At 40.7% G+C, this 27,624-nt stretch overlaps 1 protein-coding gene across 15 annotated transcripts in view; it reads left to right on the top strand.

The window, feature by feature from the left end:
* Positions 1–7,598: 7,598 nt before the first annotated feature.
* Positions 7,599–27,624, top strand: part of LOC144043316 (transcription factor E2-alpha-like) — a 29,333-nt gene continuing 9,307 nt past the window's right edge. For 10 of the 15 annotated variants that reach the window (XR_013291084.1, XM_077556807.1, XM_077556806.1 and 7 more), the window contains exons 1-18: positions 7,599–8,148; positions 9,946–10,076; positions 11,215–11,314; positions 11,507–11,582; positions 17,374–17,447; positions 19,563–19,638; positions 20,269–20,312; positions 20,423–20,558; positions 22,513–22,562; positions 23,576–23,672; positions 23,984–24,120; positions 24,235–24,367; positions 24,453–24,511; positions 26,236–26,314; positions 26,806–26,882; positions 27,000–27,173; positions 27,254–27,359; positions 27,439–27,574. Coding sequence is in view for 11 of the 15 variants with exons in the window: in XM_077556807.1 (XP_077412933.1) it covers positions 11,261–11,314; positions 11,507–11,582; positions 17,374–17,447; positions 19,563–19,638; positions 20,269–20,312; positions 20,423–20,558; positions 22,513–22,562; positions 23,576–23,672; positions 23,984–24,120; positions 24,235–24,367; positions 24,453–24,511; positions 26,236–26,314; positions 26,806–26,882; positions 27,000–27,173; positions 27,254–27,359; positions 27,439–27,574 (1,508 nt within the window). In the remaining 4 variants the exon portion in view is untranslated. The remainder of the gene's footprint in view (positions 8,149–9,945; positions 10,077–11,214; positions 11,315–11,506; positions 11,583–17,373; positions 17,448–19,562; positions 19,639–20,268; positions 20,313–20,422; positions 20,559–22,512; positions 22,563–23,575; positions 23,673–23,983; positions 24,121–24,234; positions 24,368–24,452; positions 24,512–26,235; positions 26,315–26,805; positions 26,883–26,999; positions 27,174–27,253; positions 27,360–27,438; positions 27,575–27,624) is intronic. The other 5 variants (XR_013291086.1, XM_077556801.1, XR_013291087.1 and 2 more) reach the window with 3 other exon arrangements.

Below are 27,624 nucleotides of genomic sequence, written 5' to 3'. Positions count from 1 at the left end.
AATAAAGCGCTATTTTTTTGTGTGTGTCCTTCATGATATCGCATCAAAAATTAAAGAAAACTGAATGGACGTGCTTGAGAAGACAGATACGACCTCATCAAAGAGAAGACCAATGTGATCACATTATTAGCACTTTTTCATCAACAATATGGAGAATATCTCCAAAACTAGAGCCAATTTTTTTATTCAGCGGCATCAAAATACCCCCCCAAAAAATAAAAAGTTGAAACTTTCTTGACACCAAAATGTGCATTGACCAGTGTTACCTTCTAAAACATATGCAAAAATCTGCTTTTACTTTGTAAAACAATGCCCCCCCCCCCCCCCCCCACACACACACACACACACATACATGTCAACCCTAATTTGGTCCCACCTGTATTACAAACCCATAAAATCCTTATTTTCCCATAAAAATCCATATGTCAGTTTTATCAATACTAAAGCTGTTTCATGCAATAACATTAATCTTACCTTACTTTCTTTCTTATATGAAGACATTGACAGTATCTTGTTCCAAATGACATTTTATTGCACAAAGAAAAAACTGATTTCTAAATATCACAGGGACGGTTGACTTTTTTGTTGCTTCACATTTCTCTCGTGCAACTTTGATTTCAAATGTTCTTTGACATCGTAAATGCCAGATGCCGCAACCTTAATGTCCCGTGAACAAAGCGAACATGATGCATACTCTTCTCCAAGTTTTGACGGACCAATTACCTTAAATAAATCCGTCCATTCCGAACGAAAACGTCCGGTGTATCTTGTTTTTTTGGCCGGCCTGTCCCCCATTTTCTCAACCACTGCGAACGACTCGCAATTTTCGCGCTAACACAAATTTCTTAACTGCGCATGTCAGGAAACTGTTAGAAGTCTCGCGCGATAGACGAGATTTTGTGACCGGTTGTTGTTTAAATCGAGTTTATGCACACGTGTAGCACGTAGCCGACAGTAAATACTAAATAAATTTAAAAAGGGTAAGCAATATATACTAATATTATTATTTTCATGAAAACAGTTAAATCCGTATTCATTTCCAAATACGCCCGTATGCTTTTGCAACACTTAAAAATCCGTAAGAAATACGGACAAACCTTATGGGTTGACATGACACACACACATAATGCCCCCCCCCCCCTCCACAAAAAGAAGGCTTTGTGCCACAACAAAGACACAGTGTTGCAGTGTACGTGGCGGCTATCTAAAGGGAGGGGGGTGTGGGGAGGGGGAGGGGGGCTGACTACCGCAGCAGAAAAACAGCTACGTCTGCAGTCATTAATATGCAAATATGCAAATGAGAGGGTAATTAAGATTGGGCGTTTGTCAGTGGCTCTTTGATTGCTAATGAATTCCGAACGAGAGGGAGGGGGGCAGGGGGATGATGAGCTTAAAAAAAAGAAGAAGAAAAAAAAAAGACCCAAAACAACAAGAGGATGTGGTGCTTTTTTTTCCTTTTCTCTCTCGCTCTCTCGCAACAACAGAATCTTTCGTCTCACCTGAACAAACAAACAAACAAACCAAAATATATACCAGATGCCAAATGATTCGTCTACTTTGTCCAAAATGTATTCAAGAAACGGTTGCTGTGAGTTTGCGCCAAGACAATTAAGCGTGTGGACTGACAATAAAAAGCCGTCGGCACCGCGGGACGGTGGAGCTGCTCATTAGCTGACCCCCGCGGCGACGAACCCTCGCCCAGGTATCTCGGCGGGAGCTTTTTTTTTTGACGTGCTGTTCACACAAACGCGGGGCCTAAAGTTCACGCGTGAGCGCGCTTGCGCGCGCCGCCTTTATTGCGCTTGCGCGCGGTCGTCCCTTGACATTTGTGCAGCTTGTGCGGAGTCACACCACGTGACGTGAAAACGCGAGAGAGGAGGCCGGGGTTGCGTCTTTGGAAAACCGGACTGGGAGTGAACTCAGGTTTTTCTACTTGATGATGATGATGATTATTATTATTATAGATGACATTTTAATTGTCGACCAACTTAATTGAATTACTTACTTACGACTTGAATTAAGTTGATTCAAGTCACTCAATTAATTATGAGGTCATTCTGTTTTCAATCACTTGAGTTCATTCAACTTAAAATGTTGATTTGAATTAATTTAAATTATTTTAAATCGAACATAAAAATATTTAATAATCAATAAAAAAATGTTATTTAAAATAATAAATAATTTAATTGTTTAATTAATTCATTCAATGGTGTGTTACCACTTGAGTAACTAGTAGCTTTTTCGCTCCGAGGTGATACTCCAAAGACGTACTATTACTACTGTTTGAAATTGGCTTTGTAAAGTGTGCAAATTACTTGAGCGCGTCAAGCAAGTACTGTAAAACTGCCTATAGTCCATTTTTGTGTATCTTCGCACCAATGGTAAAAGTTTGGCTTCAGTTATAGGCCATACCAGGAAGTAAATAAAATGGAGTTAATCTGACCTCACTAGTCTAAACATGACATTCTGATTAATATTACATTTGTGAAATCTGAGTTATAAAGCAAAATCCATCCATTTTTTTAATCCATCTCAGGGGCGGCCATTTTGCCACTTGCTGTCGACTGAAGATGACATCACAGTTGCTCGAGGCTCAGGCAACGACCTCACAGCTCACCTTTTTTTTTTTTTGAAGCTGAGCTGTGATTGGTTGTAACTTGTTACCTGAGAGTAACCGTGATGTCATTTTCGCTCCACAGCAAGTGGCAAAATGGCCGCCTTCCGATATTGATAAAAGCTGCTGGATTTTGCTGCTTAACTCGTATTCCACTCACGCATTGTCAACCAGAATATTGTATTTAGACCAGACTAACTCTTTGACTGCCAAAAACGTTAAATAACGTTTAGTAAAATCCTAGGGAGGAGTGCCAAAGACGTTAAAAGACGTTTGTTTCAAAACAGAGGTGAAACTAACCATTTTCTATTGTTGATTACTGAAAAACGGAATAAGGTAGAAACAAACTTTTTTTTTCTGATGAAAGATGAGAGTCCAATCTTTCATTTGAACTATATGTGTTTCCATAGTCCAAACACATAATTTTCTGTGGACCTTGAAAGATCAGTCAAAATGCTTAAATCGGCTGGCACTCACGGCATCCCTTTTCTGAAAACGTCTGGCAGTCAAAGAGCTAAGTGCAATTTTTGGCAAAATTGCGTGGGAATGCTAATAGCTGAATGCTAAGATTTGAATGCATGTGGAATGCTTATGACGTAAATTGAGAGATCAATTATGAAATGATGACCTCCTGGTTACTGGACTTAGCAACTTTGCCACCGAGCTGTATCAGGCACCTGCTAATGATGATAAGTTGGAAAGTGAAGTTCAATGTCTGTGCCATTGAAAACAAAATGGGTAAAAGTTGATATTTAACATTAAATTGAGCAAATACTGTAAATAATGTGAAATCAGACAATATATACTCCGGCAGTAGTGTTCATTTTACCCGCCATTTTCACAGTTTTAGTCCAGTTTCAATCACGCTTGTTAGTTTTTGTCATAGTTTGTCAACCTCATCCGTTTTTTATTTAGTCCCTTTTTAGTGGACTATAAATGTAGCATTTTAGACTTTATTTTAGTCCAAGAAAGCATCATTTTATTTGTCTAGTTTTAGTCAACAAAAACTAGTCTAGTTTTAGTCAGGACACTCATTTTTACCGCTGTATATTTTTTTGTCATCAGATTACGTTGAACATTTCGGATAATTGTTAATTATTAACAATTACAGTGGCTACTATGGCTCCATGCTATGAGCTAGCAAGTCAGCTAGCATTAGTGAGTGGTTGGTTTAGCATTATTGTTGGAATGTAAATAGCCGTTGGATTAATGTTACGTTACTATAAAACATTTTTTTTTTAAACCTTTCACCGTGAATACACCGGCTGTCTGTCCCATGTATTTGTGCATGTTGCACTCGCTAGATAGCTGCAGATTTGAAAGAGGGGGTGTCACTGTCTGTCACAGTGGCAGATTAGCAGAGACAATATTTTATAAAATCATATCATTTTTGTCTTGTTTTTGTTCATTAACTAAAATGTCCATAGATTTTAGTCCAGTTTTTATGACGTGAAGTACAGTTGTACCTCGGAGTTCAAACATAATTCGTTCCTGCAAAGTCCGAATTGTTCACCCTCCAAAACATTTTTTCCCATACGAAGTAATGTAAATGCAATTAATCCGTTCCCAAGCTCCAAAAAACAGAAAATGTCTATTTTAATTTCTATTTATGTTTTTTACATTTACAGTACAGTACAGTATTTAAACAATAAAAATACCTTACCTGTTGGTGGTGTGATGGCTTCAGTAGATGATAAATGCTATGTTAATGCTAGCTTTAGTTCAGTGCTGAGTTTGTGTATTTTACATTGGGCATATTGTTGGACTACTAAGTGGTCCTTGCGTGCGTTGTTTAACATCAGGCACGTTGTTGACCATCTTAAGGGGGGGCCCCGTGCCAGTATTTACGGAAGTAGTCGTGGTAGTTATAACGGCGCGATAATCTCCTTCCTAATTCCACTGTGGTTCGTAGCACTGTATGTTTTTTTGTTTTTTTTGCTGCCACTGCCGCTGTCGTCTTTCTTTGGGCTTATGGCGAAGAAAATTGTCATGGAAAAAATCCAAATGCATTCGCGAGTATGGAGCACTTCCGGGAGTCTTCACGATCTGAACGTGAGCATTCGGCATTGCTCGGCTTTACTCGGCTTTTCAAAGTACGTTCGGCTTAGCTTGCTTTGCTTGGATGTTTGAACTCCGAAAATGAATTCAAACTCCCAGGCGTTTTTTACTCCGATTTTTTGGTTGCAGTCCGATTTGTACGTGGTTCGAGACGTTCAAACTCCGAGGTTGTGTACATTTTCATCTTATCTTTATTAGTCGATGAAAATACATTCTGATTTAGTCCTAGTTATTGTTTCATAATGAAGGTTTTAGCTAGTCTTGTCGAGTTTTAGTCCAATGAAAAATGTGTGTTGACGAAATTATTTTTGTTGAAATTTGAACAGTGTAAAATGGAAGTATGTGGGAGTTGTAACACGGCAAAAAAAAAAGTGGGAATGTTGAAGCAACTAGTGGGGCTGCATAGAACATATTATCAATAATTTTTTTTGGGGGGGGGTTGACTTCTCCATGAACTACTTTTGCCACTTCTGCTCATTCCCAGCTGATCTTAGCACGATGCTTTACCCTTAACGCTGTTCATGAAAGTGTTCCGTGTGTGTGTATGTGAGAAGACCGCGTTTTTTTTTTTTTTTCACAGGAAACAGGAAACCAGAAGTCATAACAGGATGCCCTCGGTTTTCACACTGTACCTGATGCGTGGGTGGCTGCATGGGGGGAACCCATTTACAAACTTACGCCGCTTGTGTAAGATGAGGCCATGAACGTGTGTGTGTGTGTGGGTGGGGTGTGGTGTTAGGAAAATGGAGTTCCAGTCTAAATATAGACTTTTTTTTTTCAATATTAGTGCGTGTGTGTGTGTGTGTGTGTGTGTGTGTGTGTGTGTGTGTGTGTGTGTGTGTGCGTGTGTGTGTGTCCCACCGCACGCTGCAACATATAATTCGTCCTAGTTTCTGAAAGGCAGCACAGCAAGCGTCGTTTGATGTTTGGTGTCACAGCAATATGATCAGCTCCAATGCAAACACGCGCCCTGCGTCCCCCCCCCCCCAAGTGCACCGCAGGAGCAGTACGGCGAATCCATGACATGAAAGACGTTTTGTCATATTGAGGTTGAGCCCCTCACGTTGACTCCCCGTTGAAAAGATGTCGAGGGGTGACTATATCGCACTCGTGCTTTTGAGGCTTCTGAATGCCCCGAGATGTTACTGTACCTTTAAGAAGGCCAAGCGGGTTTATGTCATGTGGTTCAGTATGAAATTCTTCTGCACAGTTCTAAAGAATACAACCTCCTTTTATTACCACACAATTAATGTCTTACAGGTGTGCATGTGCGCAGCGTGTGCTGAGCATGTGTGTGTGTGTGTGTGTGCGGTTGTGTGTGGATGGCTGGGTTTTCTCGTAAAAGGCCAGCACAGATGTTGCGGCGCAAACCCGTTGAGGTTTTCTCTTGTCTCAAGCCACACAACAAATGGTGACATTTAAGTGCAGGTCTTGTTTACGTACAGGCCCAAATGCATGCTACTAGTGAGGCAAGTCACAATTGAAACGCATTGGACAACTAGTTGTAGGATTACTTGTTACTACTAGTGAGGCAAAACTGCAGTACTTCACATCTGTGCACTATTAGTACTACTAGTGAAGCACTCCATGTTAGCTAGTAGATTTGTTTTATGTTTCTGCTAGGACTAGTAGCATGCAATTGCCAGCTAGTGGGACTACTACTTGGTGCTAGTAAGGCAAAAATCTGCACTAGTTGATATCTGGTTAATTAGTACTAGTACTATTTTTAATGTCACCAATACTACTAGTAGCACACATTTGCCAACTAGTTAGACAAATACATGTTACTAGTGAGGCAAAACTGTTCTTGTTCACATCTATTAGTGCTATTACTGAAGTACTCCATGTTAACTCTTAGAATTCTATAATGTTTATAGTAGTACTAGAAGCTTGCAGTAGTCAACTAGTGGGACAACTACTGTAGATGTTGCTAGTGAGGCAAAACTGTGCACTAGTTGATATATGTGTACTACTAGTCCTACTAAGTGCCAGATGTTAATCAACATAATGTTAGGAGTTAGAACGTCACTAGTAGTAGTTGTAGCAGTAGCAGTAGCAAGCAGTTGTCAACTAGTTGGACAACTGTACATGTTGCTAGTGAGGCAAATCTGCGCACTAGTTGACATCTGTGCACTATTAGGCGCTAGATGTTAACTAGCCGAATGTTATGTCACATCTATTAGTACTATTACGGAAGCACCACATGATTGTTAACTAGTAGAAATCTATAATGTCTCTAGTAGCACTAGTAGCTTACAGTAGTCAATTAATTGGACAACTGTTAGTGAGGCAAAACTGCACACAAATTGACATCTGTGCACTAGTATTGCTAAGCGGTAGATGTTAACTAGCAGAATGTTAGAACATCACTAGTAGTACTGGTAGAATCCGTCGGGCAACCACACACAAATCATTTTATAATGTCAGTTGCCGTACTACTCAAATACAATAATGCACAGTTGTCCTTCACAAATAATATTTAGTTATCCTACTTGTGAGATCCGAGAGTGTATTAGTACATGGAGTATATTTGCTATACGGTTGTTACTAGTGCAGCACAATTGTTTAATTGCATACTTGCAAGTAGCACTAGTAGTGTGGGGGGTTAAAAAAACGCAAGTAGTAGTCAGACACAGTCGTTCTACTAAAGCGATGAATTGTCTTACTGGTAAGGACAATTCAAAGCCTACTAGTGCATGGATCATAAGAATCGCATACATGCTCAAACGGCTTTCGACTGCATGCACTGGTTAAGTAAATGAGAGTGCTGGCTTGCAAGCAGGCAGCAGGCAAAACAACACTGCCCCGAGTTTGACATATTTGGACGTCCCACCTGTCAATCAAATTTGGCCGTATCCAATTGGTTGTCTTCTCCGATATTATCATTCCATCTTCTACACTGGTCCACTCTGGGCTCTTCGCCTCATCCGCCCCTCGACATAGAGCGCCGCGATTTGCAAGTCCAAACCTACCGTTCGAAACCTTTAGGCAAAATTAGACACGGTATCCGGAATTTGCGATCGCTTTGATATTAATAGGCATCTATCAGAGGGTGTTTCGTGTCGTGTATTCGTTTTGGATGAAATTGGACACCGCTGATGTTTGTGGATGCGTCCATGTCCTCCTGTGGGCCGAGCCGCGGAGGGATACATCTGTGGAAGCGACAATGTGGACGCTGCTAAAATGTCTACTTGGAAAATGAAGTCGCTACAATTTCAGTAATATTAAAAGAAACCGAGTCATTGTTGAGTTATGGTTCGTGTCAGAGACGGCTTTTCAGTTTGGTGAGGAAGACAGCAGCGAGGCGACGGACTGTTTCAATCTTGCCTTTCCTCATCTTCCTCAAGCCACCAGTCCGGAGGAGCACCGAGGAGGATTGGGGGGGGGTGGGGGGAAAGGATCCAGTCCATAACTTTGTTTTTTCTCCTCTCCGGTCGTTTATTTCTCTTTGTTGGATGCTGCAAAACTGAGCCAAGGTAAATCTGCCTTCTAAACGCATTCTCATAACACGTTAGTGGGGGGGCTCACTCAACAGTACTTGACTCCGTGTTGTGGGAAGGATAGTCAAGTTTTAAGCGCATTTTAGTCCAAGTTGCATTTTCACAGGGGAAACGGAATGTTTGTTTTACCTGCTAAGTAAGATTGACGAGTTTTGACCACGACAATGTTTGGGTAACATTTCAAGAAAAGTCTTTGTTTCACTTCAACGTTACGTTACAGCTTATTAGCATGGCGAGTTAGCCCCCCCCCCCCCCCCCCCCCCCGCATATATTGATGTCTGCTAGTATGTCGAGTAACACCAGTAAAATATTCCCTCTAAACTTTATTACTACAATCTTCTCTAAAGTCGAATGTGGTTTCACGCGTGTGTTTAAACCCCGAATGCTATTTGTGTGTTTGCCACGTTTTGAAATTCCCCGTTGAAACTTTGCTGACCAGCTCTTTGTGTCGAGTCCGCCTCGCTGCAACAGGTTTGGGCTTCTTTTCTTTTCTCGGATGTTTGGAGATGTTCACGCTCGTAGAAGTGTTCCATGTAAACACCAACTGCACTAATAAAGCCAACACACTTAGCTGCTTGTGTCAAATGGGGGTGTGGGGGTGGGGGGGGGGTCCACTTGTTTCTGGCCAACTTGTCTCAGTTGTGGGCAGGCTGCTGTGGGGGTGTTCAAGCGTTAGCAACTTCCATTTGTTAGGAGAGAACTCCCCCATTTTGACCTCAGACCACAAAAGACCCTCGGATATTCTCTCTTTGTGTGATTTCCAGTAACATAATGCATATAAGCAATAACATGTACCTTATAGACTTTTGCTATTATTATTTTTTTGCTTAGCCTTTTAAAGTTGAAGTCATTGTTCAAGTGCAACTTCAGTGTGCAACGTCATGCATGCCTTCAATGTACATACTGGGTGTATCATAATTCGACAATACAGTCATTCTTTATAGCTATAAACATATTTTTGCCATCTGGTATAAATTGTAATAATATGGATGCACCAGTATCACTTAGATGGAGTACAAGTAATTACATACGAGTACTAGTTGCTGATAGTGCCAATACTTTTTAATGTCCTTGTCTTGCAGTTTTGATGAAAATACGTTTAAATTTCCTTACTCAGTTAAAAAAAAAAAATAAATTACGCACAGCAAATGTTCAAAACACAAACTTTTACTACTGAAGGGGGGATTTCAGTGACTGTAGTTCATTTTTTTTCTCAGAGAAAGATACACAAAATGACACCGCCATTACATCTTATTGCTGTTGATGTACCAAAACAATAACGAAAAGACAGTTGTGACTCAACTTAAAAGTACCTGACTTCGATTTTTATTATTTAGCTATGACTGGCAAGCATAAATTTAAGATATGAGCGCTAGATGGTGGTGGCAAACTCACAAGAGGCTTATACACTCTTTCGTACCACCGCCAGTTGAAGTTAGCTGTCAAACTAAACATAAAACAAAAAGAACAGTAAACCTCCGCTATATCATCCGTGACTACATTTACATGCAGGCAATAACCCTTTTAAAACCTAAATATAGGCAATTTATAGGGGTTTTGAAAGGCCATGTAAACATGCGCAATAACCCAAATATGCTCTTATTTGGGTTTCTGAAAAACCCGAATAAACCCCTTGGGTACCCCTTTCATACCCGGAATATTGGTTCATATAAACGCAACCAGAATACCTCGAATCAATGGGGCATTGCTTTTCGTTGTGCGCATGCTCACAACCTCTTCTTCTTTTCCTCTTCGTTTTTTTGCACTCGCAAGGAATCTTGGTCTTTGTAGTAACGACCCATCCTATACGCCCTGGGGCAGGCTGACGGAAGCGTGGCTGCCAGTGTGCGTCTACGGACCCTCCCACCACCACCACCAAACATTTGCACCTTCCACACACCAACGTGAGTAGCACTGGAGGTCATGTGTGTGAAGTGCCTTGCCCAAGGACACAACGACACATCATTTGTGGAGAGCGGCGATCAAACAACCGTCCTTCTGGTTACTGAATGAGCGTCTCTACACACTGAGCCACGGCCGCCACCTTAACACACTTCATACCTGTTAGTCTGAATGTGTCAGCCTTTGTACTTTTCAAGGCATAACTTGATCAAATGTCATATTTTGTCTTACGCTGAACAGTAAAAGTTGCTTAGGAGGTGGATCATAAACAGAACTGTTTGTTTAGATGCAAAGATAAAGTTGACCAGGTTTAAGAGGTTTTGTGAAATACAATACAATACAGTGGTGGGGTTCCAGCTTCACTTTAGCCAGAGTTTCTCCTTCTCAATCAACAATGTGATGTCGGGGGGCATCATAAGAAGGATTTCTGATGACATCCTGGAATCTGCCATTTTATCAACTGTTCCTTTCCATCGATTGTGAGAGCTTGGATATATTGAGAAACTATTTTGACATTGGGATGTAATTATATGCAGTATATGATCATTTTTGTAACTCGTAGTAATGTTAGGCATATTTTCCTTAAAAAAAAAAGAAGTTATTACTCTAACCAGCTGCAGTCCTGTAGTACGCCCACATTGTTGCAGGAAGTTGCAACAATATATCTCATTCGGTAAATGACAATATATATATATATTTATCTATTTTTATTTACAATTGAACTATATTCAACATTTACCCAGTAGTACACGTCCATGATTCCTTTTCTTGATTTGTGGGTGTTTGATGAAAAAATAAAATCCAGATTTCCACTAGGAGGCGCAGTCGACAAATCTGTCGGTGCCGAACTGTGCGTATGTCCCAAAAAAAAAAGGAACGACGGATAGTAATCGCTGGATGTTTTTCCCCACACCCACCCACTCCGAGGAACAATATATATGATGGGGGGCATGTAATTCGTCTTCAAAACGTAAAATTTGGTCACAGAATATGTGCAAATTCAGGTGTGAAGATTTTGATGAACCACAGATTTCATGCGTACGCACGTTTTACGCACAAATGGGTTCCTACGCACTTTAGTGAATGAGGATTTGTGATCAGCGACGTTTTCCTGATGTTTTCTTTCCCCTCTGACTGCAGTGGCTTGCTGAGATTGAAAGGGCAAGCAAGCGAACAGCAACGGAGAATGACGACAGTGGGGACAGACAAGGAGCTCAGCGACTTGCTGGATTTTAGCGCCGTAAGATTTCTCTCAAGATAAAAACCCTTGAATTAAACGTATAGCTTCCTAGTAAACAGGGATCGGTCAAATTTGAAGCATTGCTGAGTTGACGATTGAATGTGTTGCTTCAATGTCTCCGTTTGACGTTAGGCAGTGCAAGTTTTGCATTTACTCTGAATGGTGTTTTCATGTTCATTCTTGTCATTTCAGATGTTCGAACTTCCAGTTTCAAATGGCAAGAATAGGCCAACGGTCAGACTGGCCAGCAGTCAGTTTGGGGGATCCGGTAAGTTCAAAATCAACTTTTACTTTACACAGACCCAACATCTTGAGGGACAATCAACACAAATAAAAAGCCTTTTATTTTAAAAAGGAAACATTAAAGCAATACATTTCAGTCGAGTGTAATTACATTTTTATCTTGGGTGGGTGCAAATGTCCTTGCCTTGTAACATCTTAAAACTTTCTGTCCTTGCTGCCCACCGTCTACCCCCACTATAGTAAAGTTGATGTCACAAAAACACAGTTCCGGTTTGTCCATGCGATGTGCATGGCTTTCTAAATTGCACATTATTTGATCGATCCCCAACATGAGTTCACATGATGTCGATTCCCGTGTCATCTTTCCTCATCCAAATCTTGCATTTGTCCTTTCCATCACCTTGTCAGCTGTTGCCATTCAATCAAGGAAGCCACAAAGGCAGAGGCGGCGGGGGTTGATGGGATCAGGCCAATTAATCACTTCTGTTGACTCTGGGGAGAAAAAAAACATTGCCCTCTTCTGCTGTCTTCAATCCGACTTTGAGGTTTTTCTGTTATGTTCACAGGAAACAGTGGACATTTTGGACATTTGTTTGCAGAACAACTCTTTTGCTTGTCAAAATGTTTTAGGTAATAACATTGTTTAGATTCACTCACGTGCTCTTTTGTGACGACAAGTTGCAAACTCACAACACACAAGGCGGGCATGTTGGTGTTATCAATCTATTGGCAGCCCATGACTCATGTCCCATGACATCAAAATGATGTACCATTCTAATTACAATCCATTGTCTAGGCAGGTAGTTAGTTGCTTTGCTTTTTCTTTGCTTTTTTAACCATTTGGTCGGTGAATCGTGTTCATGTTTACATTGAAAAGTGTATCATGGACAAATTTTACACAGCAATTCAAACATCCCCACTTTAATGAGGCTTTTGCTTGTTGACAACCAAAGAAAGCTGGTGTGCAATTTTTACACAGAATTATTAGTTTTGCCATTTTAAGCTGTTATCAACAATAGTAATTACTAATTAGTGGTGCAACAGATCACAAAAGGCAGGGTTCGGATCGGATCACAGATTTGAGCCACAGATCGGATCGTTTTTCGGATCAGCAAAAAAAAAAAAATAGTACTTTGTCTTCATTTATTTTGTAAAATGATTTTCCCCATTAAATTAAATAAAAAATCAATTCAAAATGTCTAATATAGCCGTTAAGGATTTAGGAACACAACTTAAAGTGCAAAATGAGGCAGAAACATTCTCATTTTATACATGCTCCATGTGTAAAATGACAAGGTACTAAGGGCTTAAACTTGTGCTCCTTCAATCTAAATTTCTATGATTGACATTTTGAGTTGAATGTTTTTCTTTTCTAATGGGCAAAAGTGTTTGTCTAAAATAAATGAAGACAAAGTTCAATTTATCTTCTTTTTTTTTTCTTCATTTTTTTATAATGAAAAGATCTCAAAGTGTAATTTAAGGTGCATTCCCTTCCTTTAAACATGGAGAGTGAATTACAAAGTGGCCTTGGTCCAGAATATTGAAAAATAATTAAGTAAGCCAGTGACCAGCTGTCAAACTCATTTACAGCTACCAGCCAGGCACCCGTAGTTAATGCTAACAGCTAGCCGCATGCTAGCCAGTAGCCACTTGCGTCGGAGACTTCTGCCGCATCATACAATGACAGCGTAATTAATTAGTGGTTTCTTAGAGTCCAAAATTAGCGATTGAGTATGAGTTCGGGATAGCGTTGTGTTGATGTTGGTCACAACTTTAATGTCAATCAAAACTACGAACTTCTTAAAGGGAAGTCAAGCTACCATCATGCTACGGCCCACGATGTGGGCCACTTTCAAAGTAAATGTCCACTAAGGCTATTTGCATTGCCATCAATGTAAACCAACTTTATTTTGAAGACCGTCGGCGATCCAAACCGTGGGGCCTGAGCCGAACCGACCACGGATCAACGCTGATCCATTCCACCACTAGTAGTAATACATCGCATTTACAATATTTTTTGCTTGTCCATATTTTTTTTTAAGACTAACTCTGTAGAGATTTGCTCCTAATCTGGTGGTAGGATATACTTTGACAAACAAGCAGTACTCGTGGACGCAGTTTCCATCCAGGAATCATTTGAGAATAACATTCAGCAGGCATGTGTGATTTCAAAGTATATCCGCAAACAGTCTTTGACTTTTTCTTACGTATGTATGGCTGCCATGTTGAGGTTTAGGGTGTGTGGAAATTCAACATCTGTGGCTGTGACTTCAGTCAGGAACCCTAAACCAGTATGTGAATTTCTCATCTTCTCTGATTCGAGAAACCGCCGAGCTCAAGTGATTCAAGTACACTTTCATTTTTTGGTCTCTGGAAATATATTTTTAGACACTTTATGAGACTGAAATGCAGAAGTGTGTACATGAGTTTAAGTTCAACTCTGTGTTTGCTTCACATTTAGATGAAGTATTATCAGTTCACAGTACAAAAATGTACACATTTAAAAAAATATTGATGACACAAAGCAAATGAGATGCAGTCGATACGTTGGGGGTTGGGGCACACCACGGGCTGTTTTCAAAGTCTCTGGTGACTCACAGGTTACAACAACCGGGCATGTGTTACTGAACATTGTTCAGTATTTCATTAACAGCCTCAACTCTCTTGAGGTTTGACATGGATATGACTTCATGCTTTGTGTCTGAGTGACTCACTTTGCAGCGGGAAGGAAGAAGGTGTATCGACACACGGAATTATAAGCGCCTGTGGCAATATTCGTGTTAAGACTAAAACATGTCTGCAAGTCTGGTCAATGTATGGCAGAGTTGTACTCCCGAAGCCAGTGAGTCAGGCTTGCTGGCTGTTTCCAGTATCTCTTCCTGTGTAATTATAGACTAGCCATGCCTGAACGGGCGTTGCATGCTGGGAGGAGTTTGGCATTGGGGTATGAAAAAAAAAAAAAAGCGAAAGTCTGATGTTACTCATCCTTTGTCCAATTTTGTTTGCAGTCTGTTTGATAGTCTGCATTTACCACAATTTTCTCGTTATGAAAAAAAAGAAGAAACCATATATTCTAGGGATGCGCTTTTTTCAGATCGTACAAGTCCTTGTATTTGTGTGCTTGTTGATCCCGTGTACCAATACTTGATAATCCCATAATTTCTTGCAGTTGTGATGAAAATGTTGTATTTGAATCAAATATTGGCGTTTATTTTACTCAACTTATATGACTTTTTAGAGACAACTTTTCATTAAAACATGTCAGCACTAAGAATACGCAAAACAAAATTAATCATTACAACTGTGATCATATAGTGTATGATATCGAAAGCATTCCAATACAAACGTTCATTTTCTTAGTAATCCATTTTTTATACTGCACAGAAAGACAAACACATTGACTTTTATTTACAAAATGAGCCTGATTGCGATTACGTGGCTGCTCGTGTAAAGTGCCGGGCACTTACTGTTATATACGCCTTTTCCTCAACGCATCCTACGCAACAAAGCTTCTTGGCTAATGCCTGGATAAGACTACAGTACAAATTTGGACTCTGGTGATGGCAGTTGTCAGACGACTTCTGCCATAAAGTCCTGCCTGGCAACACGACAGGACATATATGATGACATCATGTCTCTTGCGATCATGAGGCTCATCTTGTCAAATCAAGCTGCCAAGGGAGGTGGGACCGGAAAATGTGTCAACTCAACACTAGCCGATATTAAGTGTTACCATAGCGGCAACAAAAACAATCATCGATGGAGGTGCTAGTTTTGATTGATGTTTACTTTTGGGGGGGAAAAGAAGAAAAAATGTGTATGGTATCAAGCTGTCCATACACAGAGCCTTAGGTAATGTTCTTGTATTATTAATACTGCTAGCAAGAAGGCAACTTATTATGTAGCTGGCTATGTAGCGAGATAGCTAGCTACATAACATTATGCAAACGAGGTCGCACCCGACATCAAAAGTGCTGGGATGTTGCTGCAGCAAAATCCAACAGTTTTTCTTTAATTTCATTGATCACACATCCCTCTTTCACTTCTCCATAATGTATTTGAATGTCTCAAGTATCAAGATAGAATCCTATATGCCGGCATCAAGGTGTTATGTCACATGGTTCTCTTTGATATGTCACAACATGGAAGATACCCCCTCAAAAAAAAATTCATTTTGCCGTCATAAGGCACCAAATCGTTGATCATGAGTAATGCCACGCTATCATGGCTTCCGTCCTTCCCCACAAAATATGTCTGGCCCAATCAGGAAAATCATTTGTGATAGCCAATAAACTGGACTAAGTCTTGTAGTCTGATCCAGACATTAGGGACCAGAGTAGCTTCCCGAGAGCTACTGAGTTAAGATGAGATGGTGAAATCTGTTGTTTGGGCTGGACTAAAGGCTGACATTTAGAATTCAACATCTCGTTAATATGGAATAATCCCTCAGGTGGTCTGTGCTTCCCCGTCATGTGCTTTTTTTTTTTTAAAACAAAATTCCAGTATATCACATGCATAGTTTAGTGTGTGATCCTGTTAGAGACACAGGAAAAGAAAAAAAAATATATATATCTGTTAACACTTGACAACAGTGTGTGTGTGTGTGTGTATATTTGGGCTGAACGGAAAAGATTGAATTGAGATTTTTCTGACAGATATTCCATTTTTGATTCAATTCACGATTTTCTCCAGGCTGTGTGACTCACATTTCACACGAGTTAAGTGATTAGCAGAGGATGGCTGACAGCATGACATGGATGATATGCTTTTTGTAACCTGCTCCGGCCTGATTGTTTCGTGTGACCTGCATGCTGCTTCTGATCGGTGAACTTGAGAAAATAGGAATGTTTTTCTTATTTTTTAATGCAGCTTTGACGATCACGTTTTTGATCCCTAGTAGAAAAACAAAGATTGTCTTTAGCCTTTCCACTTAATTATTCTGTCTTTAGGTTGGGCCTTGTCAGGTCACAACAGAACCACACACTCTTGCTTGAATGTTGACGGACTTGTCAGGTCACAGTCACCTATAGAAACAAATGCATTCTTCTTCCTCAATTATTCTGTGTGTGTGTGTGCGTGTGTGTGTGTGTGTGTGTGTGTGTGTGCGTGTGTGCGTGCGTATAGATCACTGTTGTCACAGCGCCCTCTGCACTGTGGACCCATCATTCTGTTATACTGCTGATCCTGTCATGATTCTAGACCGCCTCCACACCCCCCATCATCATCCCGCTCCCCTTTTTAATTAGACAACAAAACCAAAATATGAATATTCATAGAGTGAAGCTTCATTAATATGCACAATTATGCAAATCAGTCCGCAATTAAGCTTGAGCTTTCCCCAAGAGATTGTATGTTGTAGTTGAAGAAGAGATTGAAGGAAATGGGACAGGCAGGGAGCAACCTTTAAAATCGCTCGTTTCAAACACATTCATCTCTTTGAGTGCCAGAATGTTCTGTTCAGGCATAACATGTGTCACTTATATAAGATTTAGACCTTGTCGGACTATTAATGGCTGCTGCCAGGAAAACGTTAAGACGTGGAATGGGTCAGTGAAGAATATAGGGAATCAGTCTGGGACTCTCATATCGGCTGGTAATTATTCAGACTTCCTACAGCTCTCACCCATGTGACTACACCGTCTTCACACTGCCTGTGTGAGAGAGCTTTCCAATAACGGTTTCAGCGCTTTCCGTAATCTCGGAACCGTCCTCTGAACATGGATTTATTAAATAGCAAGACAAGATGCCTTTCGTAGTTGTTGTGCTTGTTATAATGTTGTTGGTTCCTAACCTAGCAGTCTTTCTCTATATTCCAGGTGTTGATGAGAGGAATGGATCCGGTCCTTGGGGGTCCGGAGAGCAGAACAGCCCATCGTTCAGCCAGGGGAGGGTACGAGCAAATTTTACTTACTGCATTGATCTTGGTTAGATGCCAAGTGTTTCCCACTGACTAGGTTTGCTTGATTGATGCTTAGATTGTATAAAACATTTTTTTACAGTTCGAAACAACAGCTTCATGTCTATCTATGCTCAGTATTGAGTAGTTAGAAAGTAACGCTGAACGATTATTGAAAATTTCTATTAGGCCCCCCCCCCCCCTAAACATTGCCATTTGATTTGCGATTATTTTTCCCAAGTCGTTTTCTAATGTTCTTTTCAACATTTAATCTGTATTCAAGCAAACAATATCAGATCTATTTTATGCATAAAAGGATACTAAGGTAAAGGGAAATGGGGCATGAATATGAGATAGTAAGTTTAGACCTGTAATTAATTAGTACTTTGTTTGTGCAGTTTAGTAAGCGTTCGCGGCAACTGTAAATTAGTAAAGCACAAACTGAAGTGCAGATTACAATTGTACAAGCAAAACAGTAGCTTTACCACTTTCTACATGTCACTGTTTCATGACGCATGATACAATATTTCAACGATGATTGCACAAAACATATCATATAGACAGATAAATAAATAAAACTGGTATAAAAATTAAAGCTTAATGATCTCCAGTTAGTAACATTACACACATGTGGGTAAGAAAAGTAAAATAATGCCTACTTATGATGTTATATCTTTCTAACACAGTTAGGGTTAAATGTGGAGTAACATCTATTCCTCACTTTTTGAGTTCATTCATAAAACATATAGCCAAAATGTATCATCTTCATTTTTGACCGCTTGACAACTTTGTACAGATGCCTTTTAATTTGTCTTGGCTCAAATGGACGCACACTAATAAAAAATACACATGTAGCACACGTTTGACAGCCATCAGACACACGCTTACCGGCACTTTTATATTTCACACTGTAACGCTTTGTGTTTGTGTGGTGGCGGGAAAAAGACGAGAGGCAGAAAAAGACGTCCCCACGAGTACTAGGATTTATTTGTTTACTTGGTTTGAACCGTAGCTGCGCTAGTTATTACTATATATCCATATAAAACAAGCTATCATGTTGGCCTTGAGCTACTTTTATTTAATAAATAAAACAAGACTATTGAGGAAGTTTTGTTTTTGCTGTCTGTTTTCTTATTGCTTTGCCAAGGTATCGGATCAGAAGTCAGATACTCAAAATCACATGACTCGGCGTCAGGTGCAAAAAAAAGATGTGATCGGCACATCCTTAATTAAATATCGATAACGCATATTAAAATAACCACGTGTTGAAATTATAGTTGACGGTAAGAATGAGGTTTTCTTTGGTGTTGATGTTTTGGATGTGGTGGCTGCGTCTCTCGGGAATCATTCTCACGATGAGGACACCAGGTGGCAAGTTAATTCAACTACTTATAGACAGTGTATATAAGCAGACAGCAGTAGTATGCAATAATTCCGTAGCCAAGCTCATTAACTCATTCACTGCCATTGACGGCTATAGACGTCAAAAATTCATTTGAACTATTTCTACTAGTTTCAAATTTTTTCCCACTTTTGTTAACAAGAGCATGAAAACCTAGATTTTTTTTTAGTGTACATTTAGAACAGATATAAAATTTGTGATTAATCAAGAGTTAACTAGTGAAGTCATCGATTATTTATGATTAAAAAATTTAATCGCCTGACGCCCCTAATTTTTAACAATCTTCTCTTTTTTTTCTTTAAAAAGTAAAAGTAAAAATTTGGGGCGTAATTTTTTTCCGTAATTAATCGCATGATTTCACTAGTTAACTAGTTAACAATTAATCACTAATTTTATATATCTGTTCTAAATGTAGAATATTTTTTTTCCTAGGTTTTCATACTCTTGTTAACAAAAGTGGGAAAAAATGCTAAACTAATTGAAATTGACATCTATAGCCGTCAATGGCAGTGAATGAGTTAAATGTAATTGAGATCAAGTTGACTTGATCATCTTTAGCTTTAGGTAGGCCTCCATTTTGCTTTCATCCACTCGTCTATTGGAATGCAGGAAAAGTCAAGCGGGATCTGTTGTGGTCGTCTGCAGCCACGCGTTTGTGGCGACATTTTTGCTTGAATCCCTCAACTTTGTGTCGTCTTCTCTTACAGTGTTTTGGCGAAGATGGCGTTTACAGCCAGCAAGCTGGCATTGCACCTGGCACCGTGTTTGGCGCAGGGATTGCTGGTAAGCGTGTTCGCATTGAATTTCGCAGCTGAAGAAGACCGACACAGCAGCTGTCTTCACCCCCCAAAAAATATCTGGGAATGTTCCCCTCCTCGCATTAGACACAGTCACCGCGACGTAAATCTTTATGAATCCGCTCCGTGTTTGCCTGCCATTTACATACATGCAGCACTTAAGGGCAAGGCATATTCATGCTTAGGTGCTGGTGGGTGAAGGCGGCGGGATAATCAGGGACGTTGTGAAGGAGCACTGTGTTCCATTCTGTGTGTTCAATATGGAGGTGGGGCGTGTATGCGGGGTCGGATGGGGTGTTGGGGTTATAAAGGGCACCCATGCACAAACACAAGGCTCTCCCATGGGATTACATTGGCCTATCGCTCCCCTCTGTTTAACTGTCAGGGGAGGGGAGGGGAGGGGAGACAGGCACAATTGCCGCTGAACCATTTATAATGGCTCAATTTGTTGTTGTTTTGCTGGCCGCAGTCATAAATACTGCACATCGCACACAATCCACTCGGCAGATGCGAGGCGTTCATATGCAGACGGGGCAGTTGCCAGACTAGGATTTAATGTTGACATTAATGCCTAATTTTCCCTATCACGGCCTAATTTCATTTTGTGTTCTTCCAGCAGGGAAGGCTGAGAGAGGCCCTTATTCACCATTTGCAACGCAGGTAAATCTGTTTAGCGAGACAAGTCATCCCTCTTTACACTCTCAGAAAAATTCTTCCACCATTTTCTGATATTTTACACATGAACCTTTATTTTTTGTCATCCTTGGTAGCCGGGCTTTTTGCCCAGTGAGATAGTCATGCCCAGTCCTGATGCGCTGTCCCCCTCTGGCGTGAAGCCCACCTCCCAGTTTTATTCCTCATATGAGAGCAACAACTCTCGCAGGCGGCCCGCACAAGACCCCATTGGTAAGATTTTAAAAGACGCAATGCTTTACCTTTCAGTGCGATAACAATTTTCATCAGATGTCAAAGAGTTTCAGTATTCTAATCTCATTTGAAGTGTCTGTGTAATCACTTCTTCTCTTGATGTACCAGGAACTTCTCACTTCTGTTACTTCAAGTGAAGCAAAAACACTGCAGGTGCCGTGGTTGATTATTCACATCAGATAAGAATATATTCAATTAGGTGGAAATCAGTTGAAGAGATGAAACCATGTGAAAATTTCAGAGCACAATGGCAGCGACAAAAATGAGCACATTTACCATTTGTATCATTTGCTAAAATAAATATTGGGGGTGTCAAACTTAGCGCGTTCATTTTGAGTTAATTTAAAGTTCCTTTAACAGCACAAATTTTTTTAATGTGCGATTAATGACCACCCCTTACTTGAAAAACCTGTACTGAGGGAATTCCAGCTGCAATGCAGCAGATACATCCACATCAAAATTTAGCAATAATGATTTTAATAATAATGCATATATTTGTGGAGACTTGGGTCAAGTCGTATTTTACCATTTAAAAAATTTGCGCAATTTCACAAGTCACCTAATGTTCAAGATTAGATAATATGAAGAGAGAAATGCACTGAGTTGTCACCGTCTGACAAATGCAATTATGCCATCTAGTGGCAGAAAAATGACCTCAACACAAATCAATATCACACTAGTTTTTTACAGTACAGTACATCTTTTTAACTCTTTTACCGCCAAAAACGTTTAATGACGTTTACTAAAATCCAAATGAATGCCGCCAAAAATGTTATTTAACGTTTGCTACGGGGTTTTTTTTCTCAACGGGCAGTGGAAGTTGAAGCGCAGCGCTGCCTACTCAATGGACTTTGCGAAATCACAAACACCCACTAACTATGGCCAGCAGATGGCAGCATTGTATCTCTTTTCAATGTTCTGCCGGTGTATGCAATTGCAGTGAAACATGGCGGATCTTCGGAAATAGAACGTTTTCAAGGATGATGTGAATGATCAAAGCCTTTGTCACATTAAATCTAATTCACAGAGCGTCACTAAACAAAAAATATTTGTGTCAAAGTCACTGTTGTGCAGAAAATTTATTTTCTCCTTTTCTTTTTCAATTTTTGCTCAATGTCACTTAAATGATCTATTCTCAAATGATTATTAAAGAACGGAATGAGGTCGAAATTTACTTTTTTTTCTAATGAAAGAATGGAACGTGATCTTTCATTTGGTACGCAGCATATTTGTATAGTCAAAGTACACAATAGTCTGCCTTGAAAGATGACTTAAAATGCTTGAAATCGGCTGGCACTGTTGGGGTTGTTTTTTGGATAACGTGTGGCAGTAAGGGTTCATTTTAACTAAATTTTATGAATTATTATGAAATTACTGTATCAATGACTGAAAGATACAGCCATATTTCAATTAGTTTAACATTTTTCCACTTTTATGTTAACAAGAGTATATAAACTATTGAAGTCAATAGCAATGCAATTAATTACGATTAAAGATTTTAATCGCCTGACACCCCTAATATAATTTTTTTTTTAAATCACAGATAGTCGCACCTAAGACACTGCAGTACATTTTATTTTGGTTATATAAGTATACAAAATCATCAACACTGCATATGATTAATTTCATGCATGCAAGACCCCACAAAATGATGTAAAGTGACTAAGATGACAGTGATATATCTCACTACCAGCAAACTTGCCTTGGTGTACAATTTTTGGGCGGTAATGAGTCAAAAGATTTGACGTGCTGATAAGTATCGGGAAACCGTTTCCTCCTCAATCAGTAGTCAGATGTCAAAGGGATTTGCATATAAAGTAAGCCCTGCGCAAATGAAGGCATGTACAGTATGTGTGACTGTATAGTCCGTGACTTGTGCAGTTATGCTGTTTGACCCCTTATTTGCCTCTTTTGTTTTTCTTCTTCCCATCAGAAGCGCAGCCAAAAAAGATCCGGAAGGTGCCCCCCGGCTTGCCCTCTTCGGTAAGTGCGAACACTCAGAATTATATCTCACGCGGTCCATCCGAGTCGGGTTTTCTCAGATCCCGTCCGTCCCTTTTCATGTTCCATTTGGCATCCCTGGCCTCTTTGTGGCTTGCAAAACCGTCCAACTGCACCAATGCAGTATATTTTAGCTCGCACAGCTGTGTATCTGCACCAGTCATTTAAAGAAGGGAACGGGGGGGGTGGGGGGTGGTAGAGCCACTCATTGAGCCAGTCGCTCATTTGTAGTGTATTTATAGTGTGTCATACTTTTGGGCCCTTCTACTTTGTGACCACATTTCCTCCCTTTCTGCCAGCCGCGTTTGTGTAGATCACTGAGGGAAATTCGTACTCATTTCCCCCCTCCCAGTCTCGCTCTCTAATGGCCCGATTTCCTCCCCTTCTCTGTTTCTTGCTCACCACCCCACCACCGCCTCAAACCCCGCAGCCCCTCCCTCTCACCCACTCGAACAACAGCTCTCCCCTTTCTCTCTCTCCCTCCCTCCCCCACCCCTCCATCCCAGCTGCCAGTGGAGTTGGCCGCCATCCAGGATTCGACAGATGGTTCAGTAATTAGGAGTGCATCTCTCCTTCCCTCTTCTCCACTACCCTCCTTTTCCTCTCCTTTTTCTTTCTGTTTAATCAAATTACAGAAGAAAACTCCAGTGTGGTTGAGTTGAGTTTGGCTTGCATCGACAGTCATTTGGATTAAGAAAGATGTTGGTAACTTTGTTCTTGTGGATCGGCTGATATACCTTCCAACTGCAACTCCTGTCCTGTGGTCTTTCGGTTCTATGTGCTTAGGATTCAAAGCATTCTCCAACTCAAGTAGTAATCAAGTAGTGAAATGAAGTTTTTTTTCTGTAGCTAATAGTAATTACTCAGTGAGGTCATGGATGTATTTTAAAAGAAACCCCCCCCCCCCCCAACACCAAGTGGTGTAAAAGACTTTCATCATTCCCTGATAAAATGGTGGAAGTTTTCCTTTATTGAGTTTTGTCTTTTGTTTTTAGGTTTGTGCCTCAGGCGAGGATTTTAACAGGGACAATGTGGTGGCCTACTCGGCTTCAAAAGCAGGAAGCATCTACACACCGCCGTTCTACATCCAAGGTTTGTTCAATCAAGAGATGGCACAACAACTTCTATTTGTCCATTGTGTTGAAATAACAAAAAAAAAATGCCGTGGCACCGACAGAGTTTACAAACGTCTTTTTATAAAGTAGCTTCACATTTCATCGTAATGGGGTGACTCAAGGTGCTTTGCCATGTGCCTGGCGCATCACGGTTGGATAAAGTCATCAAACTAATGTGACATGTCTCATATGTGCCTTTTATTGTCTTTTCATCTCCTGTGGCCGGTTATCCCCCCCACACACACACACGGGCGGCTCCCTCCTCTGTCTCTTGATGCCCCCTGACAGAAGGCCTCCACCCGCCTTCCGATCCATGGGGTTCTGCTGGGTCGATGGTTCAACCTGGTTATCCTTCCATGCTGGGTAACTCCGCCCATCTGAGCCAACATGGTCCCTTCACGGCCATCAACCCCCAAGACAGACTGGTGAGCCTTTACGGTTACTTTTTGGACTTGTTTTCTCTTTTTTGACCCTTTTGTGTTTTGGGGACTTTCGCCTGCTTGATCTGATCAAATCCTTTGGTCTCTTTTGCGTCCCAGAAACGGCAACCGCTGCCCCTCTCGCCACAAAACTACCCCCTTCATGGCAGTGAGGTCAACGGGAACCATCCGGCCGGCTTCCACTCTGGCTCAAACAGCTACGGCGTCCCCGGTCACACCCTCCCTATTGCTGGTACTGATACACAAGACCCAAAGTATCATATCGCAGAATTGGCACATTTTAATCAGAAAATAAAAACATTTCTCCTCCTGTCAAGCCAATCGAGGAGCAGCACCTGGAAGTTCTGGAGATGAGATTGGGAAAGCACTGGCTTCTGTAAGTTGTTCACAGATGCAAATCCATGTTAATGTTTTCTCACACTATAATACTTCTTTATAACCTTCACTCATTTCCTGCTAGCCATTTTTATTGCAGGTTTCTCCATAATGACAGCCGTTTTACAGCTTTTGGACTGTTTTTTTTTTTAGACTATATAAGCACCGAACCCATCCAAAAATAGTAGACACTTGTAGCTTTTTCAATTTTGAAAGCTGCTATATGGAACTTTTTCCCCCAAAATATCTTTACAGTAGCCTTTTTATTTGACCATTTATGACTATAGCATCTTCTAATTAGTAGATTAACACCTTAGCTGTTCACAATTGGTACTCCTGCATGCCTCTGGCAAGTAGTTTTCAGACTGGATTTGGGTTCGAATTTCCCGCCCTCCGTCTGCAGATGTGACGTCAAGTGCATGTTGTGCATTTGAAGAAGTGTATGTGAGTTCCATTTTTCATCGACAGGTGGCAGTAGTACATTCAATAGCTTTAAACAATCAGCAATTGAACACTGGACAAGACAGCTTTTGTCAAGTAGAACAGGTCTTTAACACTAATATATATTTGCTTTTGTGACAATTAATACTACAAAACAACAAAAACAAGACTGAGAAAGTTTCTTTGATGGCAAAATAATTGGCAAAAGAAACCATTTCCGTAAATGACATTGATTCACCGCATGCCTTGAATGTGGCTTTTTACGTGCCATTTTCCATTCACTCCACTTCACTGGGTCATCTTTTCACATGATTGCAAAACACACTCGTTCTACTAACTGCCACTACACAAACTCTGTTAATGCCAAACATATCCAGGGTTTTTCCTGGCTCAAATTCAGGCAGAGGTGGTATCACCCTGACTATGATGGATGACTACCGATACCAGCCATTTTACGATCAGTGACTAGAAATGAGAAATTATATGAATACATGGTTGCCGTTAATTTTTGCCATTGTTTAACCACAGTCATTCAAAATTCATCCACTAGTTCTTAATAAATTGTAGATATAGTTCAGCGTGGTTGTAAAACACCATTATGTTTATTCTATATACTTTTTATGACTTTGGCGATGGCTGGAGCGCGCCACCTCTGCCTCGCAACCAGGAAATGGGAGTGTGCAACGGTTGCTCCATGATCTGTTTCTTCTTTGGTACATTAAAGTTTTAAAAAAAAAAAAAGGAAAAAAAGAAACCTGTTTCTTCTACGGTTGTTGCTTCAGGTCTTTCCGGTGCACTGCTGTTGATATAGCGCCTCTATAATGGCTCAAAATTGCAACTGCAGTTAGAATGCATTGCTGCCGAGTTGAATCAACACAGCTGGAGTGCTGTGTTGAGAAATATCAGTGGCTCAGGCTGGAGGTGGCGAGCAAATTAGGTGGAGGTGGCCGCCTCTGGATGTTGTACACAGGAAAAACCCTGATATCATACGAGTGCGAGGTGCCTAAACTTGTTCATCTTCACCTCAAAAGCGGCACTGTTTTCAAATCCAACGCGATGCAACACCGCCATCTACAGAGATCTGTTCATCATTACAATCATTTCCAAACCTTAATTTTACAGACAAGCTGGACAAGGCTATCTTCCTGGCCTATTCATTGAATAACGTACTTGGTTGGATTCTATTTGACAAATTTAAACGTCCACAGCAGTGAATGAGTTAATAGTCATTGGTTATCTGTGGTTGCAATTTATCATACTGAAAGTAGAAATGTTTGTGTACAGATCTATCCTTCAGACCAAAACAGTAACGGCTATTCTTCGTCCCCATCCACCCCCTCTGGCTCTCCTCAGGCCGCTTCAGGTCAGTAAGCATTTTTTGATTTAACGATAAACTACTTTCAAGAAAGACATCATGAGATTTGTAGCCTCGTGATTTACCATTCAAAGTGTAATGTATTGGAATTGTCAATAGTGCAGACCATGGTACTCTTCTATACAAACACAACATAAGAACTTAACCCTCAAATGAGCTCTCAGCCACGCTCACCGTCCAAATATAACTTATGAGAGGAAGGGAAAGTACAGTCAAAATAAAAAGTGGGAGGTGTCACTTCCCTATTTGTCTTTACAATTGGTCCAGGAGTGACATCATCGCACATCAAATCCTGTGAGTGGCACAAGATGAAAGGAGGAGAAGTGAACACTTGAACTGAATTCAATACATGTTTACTTTGCCTTTTCAACATTTAGAGCGAAATAGTTCATGAAGTATCCACTGTAAATCCGCAGTTGCTTAATGGAGAAAAACGAGAGTTTGTTTTATGTGACTAAAGCATTTTGAATCCTCCACAGGCTCTGCCTCCCAGTGGGCGAGGTCATCTGGACAGGCTACACCTTCACCTAACTTCCATGGTGGAATTCAGGGCATGGTGAGGCCATTGTGACCAACAGCTCGATCTTTTTTCAGCCATATATGTCGATTATGTCATCTCATTGTGCTTTGTGCTCGTCATCGCTTTTATTTTTGTCTCCCCCCATCTCTGCAGTCTAATAAACTGGAGGACCGCCTGGACGAAGCTATTCACGTTCTTCAACGGCATGCCAGCGGACAAGGAGGACCAGGACTGGCCGAGATGCAAAGTCTGCTTGCATCCGGCTTGGGCTTATCGTCAGCTTTTAACAGCGCCGCCCTCGGCCTCACCAGCCGCCTGCCTGCAATGGTGAGACTCGTAAATGGAGCCTGCAAAAAGCTTTTGTTCTTGAAACATGGTCAACATGCTTTACTATTTGCGTCTTAAAGGTCTCCAATCACCACGAAGACTCTGCTGGCCTGCCCTCTAGTGGAGGACTGGGGCACCACAGTTCTTCATCTGCCTTGCAAGGCTCTCAGCATGAAGGTTTCACCAGTGAGACTTTCTCTCTTTTCTCCTTCCTGTCACACAGAACTCATCCGTTATTCCTTGTTTCCTTGTTTTTTGTTTGCAGGTCTGGTTGGCCATAATCGTTCCAGCGACATCAAACGAGAGAACAACAACAACAACAAGGAGGAGGAGGAGGAAAACGGCTCTGTGACTGACAAGTCAGAGGATGAGAACAGAGAGCTGATTGCTCTTCAAACAAGGTGCATTTTTTATTGTATGACTTTTACGGCCATTTATCAATACAAGTTTC

The sequence above is a fragment of the Vanacampus margaritifer genome, chromosome 2 (assembly GCF_051991255.1).
Source record: "Vanacampus margaritifer isolate UIUO_Vmar chromosome 2, RoL_Vmar_1.0, whole genome shotgun sequence".
NCBI lineage: Eukaryota > Metazoa > Chordata > Actinopteri > Syngnathiformes > Syngnathidae > Vanacampus > Vanacampus margaritifer.
The sequence above is the reverse complement of the archived record's forward strand: the minus strand, read 5'-3'. Positions and strand labels throughout refer to the sequence as shown.